At 48.5% G+C, this 6,040-nt stretch overlaps 1 protein-coding gene across 1 annotated transcript; it reads right to left on the bottom strand.

Annotated features, from left to right (window-relative positions):
• Positions 1–739: 739 nt before the first annotated feature.
• On the bottom strand, positions 740–2,510 carry LOC130521389 (troponin I, slow skeletal muscle-like). Its single transcript, XM_057024956.1, has 7 exons — positions 2,415–2,510; positions 2,019–2,057; positions 1,705–1,746; positions 1,471–1,602; positions 1,313–1,402; positions 1,042–1,224; positions 740–971 (listed from the first exon to the last, which is right to left on the bottom strand). The coding sequence occupies exons 1-7, from the start codon at positions 2,481–2,483 to the stop codon at positions 870–872; spliced, it is 657 nt and encodes a 218-aa protein (XP_056880936.1). The 5' UTR covers positions 2,484–2,510; the 3' UTR covers positions 740–869.
• Positions 2,511–6,040: the final 3,530 nt, after the last annotated feature.

Below are 6,040 nucleotides of genomic sequence, written 5' to 3'. Positions count from 1 at the left end.
GATTCTTATTGCCCCTTAGCATGCTAATCGTTAGCATCATTAGCAAATGAGCCAGACGGGCAAGTTCACCGAATTTGTATTGCGATGAAGTTCTAGGCTGCCTACATTTTAAATCTCAACTTTTAATCACGTTTATGGCTCTGGACAACCTGCGCGGGCGTCGAGCGCCGCCATGTGCCGCCGCGGGGTGGTGCAGTGTTCTGGTTCCGAGTGTCCCGGATTGGCTGCAGCATCACCGCCTGTGAATGCAACTGTAACTTAGTGGTGTTGACAGGGAGGAAGGCTGGAAAACACATCTGGGAATTCTGACCTATGCAACGAGCTTCAGTGTATATATAGACGAAGAGCGCACACACACACACACACACACACACGTGTACACTCACAGTCATAAAAGCTTGTACACCATCTCATGAGTAGCTATTGTTGGTATTAATTCCCTTCTCAGAATAACAACTGGATGAACCGGAGCATGCGGCCCAGCGTGTGTGCACGTGTGCGCCTGGGATCCTAGCTGAACCAGAGCTGAAACAGGACCCCACCCCCCCCCCCCCACACACACACACACACACACACACACACACCACACACACTACCCCCCAACCCTCATCTTTTGTCCCTCCGGACCGTTAATTTGCCAGAAGGGTTGTGCAGATTCCCCTGACGCTTTACAACCCCGCAGGTATGTAACCTTATGCTTCTTGCTTCACTAGCCCCCCCCCCAAAAAGCCAAAGTGCATCCCAGACTGCAGCGCCGCGTTTATTCTGATCCGTTCGAATTTGCTAAATGCAGCGTGACAAAACAAAAAGCTGGCATTCATTTCAAAAAATGGGTGTTTGCGTCCAACGCTTTCAGAACCAGGGGGGCCTCACTGCCCGGCGCCGCCTGTGTCGAACATCTTCTTGCGGCCCTCCATGCCTGACATGGCCTCCACGTTCTTCCGCCAGTCGCCCACCTCAGAGGTGAGAACCTGAGGAAGAGGAGGAGACGAGTCAGGAAAAGGCTGGAGTGGACCTACATGGGGGGGGGGGGCTCGGTACCTTGTCCTGCTTGACGTCCTCCTTCTTCACAGACTTGAGGTTGGCCCTCAGGTCCATGGAGCCTTTGTGCTTGGAGCCCAGGAGGGCCCTCATCATCTCATCCGCGGACACCCTCACCTTCCTCAGGGCCGGCTTCTTGAACTTGCCTCCTAAATCCTGGATTTTTAGCTTCAGTTCATGGATCTGACGTTAAAAAAAAAAAAAAGAAACCCCACAGTGAAACGCCTGCGCTAACATCGGGAACTTCAGCCGCCTTTGAGGGTCCACCTACGTCATTGTTGTGCTTCTTCACTTTGGACTCGCAGTCGTACCGCTCCTCGTCCACCACCTCGATCTTGGAGTGGAGCTGCTTGCACAGGTTCTGAGGAGAAGTGAGCGGAGACGGAGTCAAGGCTGCTCTCATCGACCCCCCTCGCCCTGTGGCTCTACCTGAAGCTCCTCCATCGACATCCCTGACACCTGCAGTGGGGGGATCTTATCCCCAAGGTAGCGCACCTTCTCCTCCTCCCGCTCCTGCTTCTCCTGCTCCAAATCCTCGCAGGCCTTCGTCAAGAGGAGCTTCTGCTCGGGAGGAACACGCAGCGGAAAATGCTCAGAAAACACGTCCGTTCGACCTCAGCGGGACTTTAAGGAGCCATCAACAGGCTCCTACTCATCTCTCACCTTGAGGGAAAGCTTGCGAGAAGCCGTAATCTTCGACTTTGGCTGTTGAAAGAAAAGTCAGAGCTGCAGTTTGGGGGCTCTCGCATTTTCTAAATCGGACCATTGTAGCGTCTAATGTCTGAAACACCGCGCGGGAGACAGATTGTCGCGGCTCGCATGGCGATAAGGCTTTATTATTAGGATGGAGTCAAGAGGAAAAGCTCTCCGGGATGCTGATAACGCCCCTGACAGATGAGCGGTGCCAGGTCTCTGACATGTGCGGAGGTCGGCGGGCCCCTCCCTCTCCGTGCACGGAGGATTAACGCTGGACTCACCTTTTCACCCTTGTTCATGTTTCCGGATCTGTCAGCCTCCTGAAACCCCAAACGGAGACAAATGAGCCCCAACACAAACCATTCTACTACATTTCTGTTCTGTTCTGTTCTGTTCCGCAGCTTTGTTTCTCCTCGGGCTCGCTGCCCTCGTAAAAGAGGATTTAGCAACAAACCCATGAGGGAAAACAGGTCGAGGGGTGTAAAGAAGCATGCGAAAACAGGCAAACTGAGTCGAAAGTCCAGGACTTAATGAGAAAGATTCTCCTGAATACTCTCTGAGCTGATCTTCTCCTCCCAACGCTCATCCCTAAGAACCTCTCTTTATCCTTTGTACACGTCTGACCACCAAAATCGATGCTAAAAGACCATTAATGCTGAGAGATAAACACCTCCTACCTGCCAGCGAATGTCTCCTGAGCGACCGATGAGGACTATGAGCAGCGCCGCGACGTGTGGAGGGAGCATATAACGCCCGGCCCCAGGAATGTGCTGGCACGGGACCAGGCATTAAATATCTCCTCCCCGATACGGTGGACAGCCGCAGAGGGCAATAATAAATAATGAGGCATCACTCTGATAGCGTCTCAGGAGAGATCCCACCTCCTCCCTTAAAGGTTGAGATGAAAACATTATCAAATAATAAAGAAAAAAACCCTGTTTGCCATCATAATTGTTGGCATTTTTAAGCTGCAGAACATGTTTGCTGCCCTCTAGTGGTTTGCTGAGGTCCTGAAATAGCCCCAGCCTCCTCCGAAAGAGGTCAGATTGTCCTGCAGTCAGCCACAAGGGGGTGATAGAGATACTTTGATCTTTCTTTGGGGGAAAAAAATCACCTGTGTTTAGTTTTAATGTGAAAATATGTCTACGCTGCCTCTGCGTTTGATCAAGCTAACATCGGGCATGTTGGTGGATTAAAGGTCAGCGCCGCGTCCCGACCCCATTCTTGTCCGGCTACACAGGCGTTTTGCTCTTACATCTGCTGTCAACAATTTCTTGACCTCAGTGAATCAAGATTTCCGAGCATGCGTGCTAATCTCCCCTGAGCCCTGACACCGACACTGCAAATCACTTAAACCCCTGCAGCATCGGGTTCTTCTTTCCAGCGGCTCATGAGACGCCGGGCCGCGGCCAGTTCAGACGCCGGAGGCGTTTTTGGTGAATCCAGAATTAACCACAAGGACACTCTCAGCGTGGAGGTCTGCGGAGATTTTCCTTGAGTTATTAAAAGCCTTAAAACCCTGGAAAACTGTCAAATGTGACTATAAAAGATGTGATTAGCTGAGCCAAATAATTGCTGCTCCTTCCTGCAGTCGTCTTCTCCTGCCTCAAAACAACAGCCTGGCTATAAAAGAAGATGTGGGGGCAACAAATGTTCTGCCATCTTTTTTTTTAATCTTTTTTTTTTTTTTTACCCCGTCATCCTCAGCAGGTGGGGCAGCTATTTCTGATGTAACCTGAAGCCTGTTCTGCAGACACACACACATGCACACGGGAATAAAATAAAACAGAAGCCTTGGTATGGCGGTGCCCGTGATGCGCTTTGTTCTACCACCGCTGGCATGAGGGTGATGGATCCACGTGGATCCAAACATCCGACGTTCTCTTACGGTTTCTTGTTTACCTAACCTCCGGATCTTCTTCAGATGGTTGTTGTGTGGACAGACAAGCAGCTGATTCATAAGTGGTCAAGTGACCGAGGATGGCATCCCTCTGACCGCTGGCACAGCCTCGATGCTGGCTTCCAAGTTTTCCATTAAATAAAGCACTTGTCTCTATAGGAGAGAAAGCAGCTGTGCAAGGGACTGGGGAGACTTGTGTATGTTTGATGTTTTTTTGCGTGTGAAATTCGACTTTGCGCTTCAAAAGTCTGTACACAACAAATGCGTTGTGCATTTTATTGCCAACAGTAATGTTTAAATGGACAAACGGCCTTTTCCTGCAATCATTTAAAGTCTTCTGGTAATAAAGCAGAGCTTTAACACAAATGTGTCAGTTTGTTTTTTTTCAGAAGTGGAGCCGGTCAAAGTTGGTAGTTCGCATTATGTCCACCAGAGGGCGGCAGAGTATTTCTAATGAGTCTTCCTACTTTCTACGGAGTTCTGCTGTTTAATGGAAAGAAAACATCGTTTCGGGTCTACATTTTTGTGTTGTCTATATATATCTATACATGCGAGTGTTGAATGGTGGCGTTTTGTACATACAATTTACAGAAATTATGACGGTGCAACGACGTTACTCTTTCTTGTGAAGTTCGTTTTGAATCCAAGAGGGGGCAGTAAACACTCGTTCAGGTGCTGCTCTTCAAGAAAGGTGACTTGGAACACGTGATTTTCACAATGACACTTGGTTTATTTATTGTTTTCATCAAACCCATATGATCCATACCCAATCCTTCCAACAAGTTTCCTCAAAAGTAGATGATCAACTGCTTTAGGACACAAAGGAAACAATGTTGGCTTTGCTTGATAGAGACGTTGTGACTCTGTTATAATGACTATTTGTATATTTTGTTTATATTTATTTTCTTCAGAAGTCATAAAAATCTAGATGTAACCTTAAAGTATTTTATTTTTACGCTTTTATTTTGAACTTCCTTTTCCGTCGTAGCCGGTATCAATCATTGACAACTTGACGGAAGCACCAGCTGCACTTTGGAGGGGGGCGTTGACAGACGCGGGGGGGTGTCTGGTGCCTTTCACCTGCAGCCACAGACTTCTGCAGGAGGCCTGGAGAGACGAAGGTGACCTGGTAGGGCGCGGGGTCCGAAGAGAAGGGGGCTCATGATTCCTCCAAATGCGCGGTGAAGCCATCCAACAGTTTGGCTGAAGCAGCCACTCGATTTCCACTTGCTCTGAGTACACGGAGCATTACGGTAAAGCGCAGCGGCACAGGGAGAGCTTTTTTTTTTGCATTTTCGGAAAATCCTTTGTTATTATTCGATGGTTCCACTTCGAGGTGATAGGACGCGGCCCTAGAAGACCCCGCACTCAATTTCAGAAAATCCCGATTTTGCATTACAACATTAAGTTCCTCCAAATGTCGAGATTGTGCGCGATAATGTACTTGAAATCAAATTAATATCTTGGGAAAATCCCCCGTTATGACTCGAAGATTCCACTTCAGTTTGGTAGAACACCACCTCAGAAGACCCTTCAGAAAAAATCAGAAAGTTCTGAGCTAACATTTCAAAATAAAAGCCCTCCAAATGACTGTGTAATGTTCTTGAATTCACATTAACAGTAAATCTAAACTTATGTAGCCACATGATTAATGGGTATGTGCCTGGTGGCTGAGTTTCTCTCCTGCGTCCCTGTTGCCATGGTTTCCCCGCAGGTGTGCGACATGCCGCCGATTGCACCTGGTGTAGCTGATTTGTGGCCCCTGAGGGCCTGTTGATCTCCCTTTCTCCTCTGGCAAAGCTGCGGTGTCCCCGTGTGGCCGTGGTGGCTCCAGTTCAGTGTGGTGTGTTTGGCTTCCTCCTGAGCAGCTGCCATCAGCTACAGTAAATGATGCAGGTAAGATGTGTCGTTTTCTACCATTTATGGCATTAACAGTTGGCTTTGTTTCTTTTTAGAGTTGCCGGGAGTTGGCCCCCGGTTGTCCTGCCTGGCCTCTTAGCTTTTGTTTGCTTTTCTTAGCGCCGTTTCCATGTCGTCGCAAAGCAGCGTCCCTGTTTCTTCTTTGGATATCCTTGTTTTAGCATATTGAGCAGTGGTTTAAAGTCCTATTAAAGCTCTGTAGGTTTTCCTGGGTTTGTGGTTTGGGTTTGCAGCGTTGTGTGTTGTTATTTTGGTAGATTTCTGTTTGCGTTATTGGTGTTTAAAGTTGTAGTGACGTCTGCCACAGCTCGTCAGCCTCTCCAGCTGAATCCCCGGGGGTTGCAGTGCCCGCTGGACCTCACCATGCGGATCATTTGAAATTGAAATTCCACAATGAACCCAATGAAATTATTTTATTGATTAATAAAGGTCGATTCACTGCACATCGGGCCTGTTTTCATTTGCATGGGTGGTCTTCAGGAA

The sequence above is a fragment of the Takifugu flavidus genome, unplaced genomic scaffold (assembly GCF_003711565.1).
Source record: "Takifugu flavidus isolate HTHZ2018 unplaced genomic scaffold, ASM371156v2 ctg938, whole genome shotgun sequence".
NCBI classification, from domain to species: domain Eukaryota; kingdom Metazoa; phylum Chordata; class Actinopteri; order Tetraodontiformes; family Tetraodontidae; genus Takifugu; species Takifugu flavidus.
Note: the sequence above shows the minus strand (reverse complement) of the source record. Positions and strands in the feature narration are given on the sequence as shown.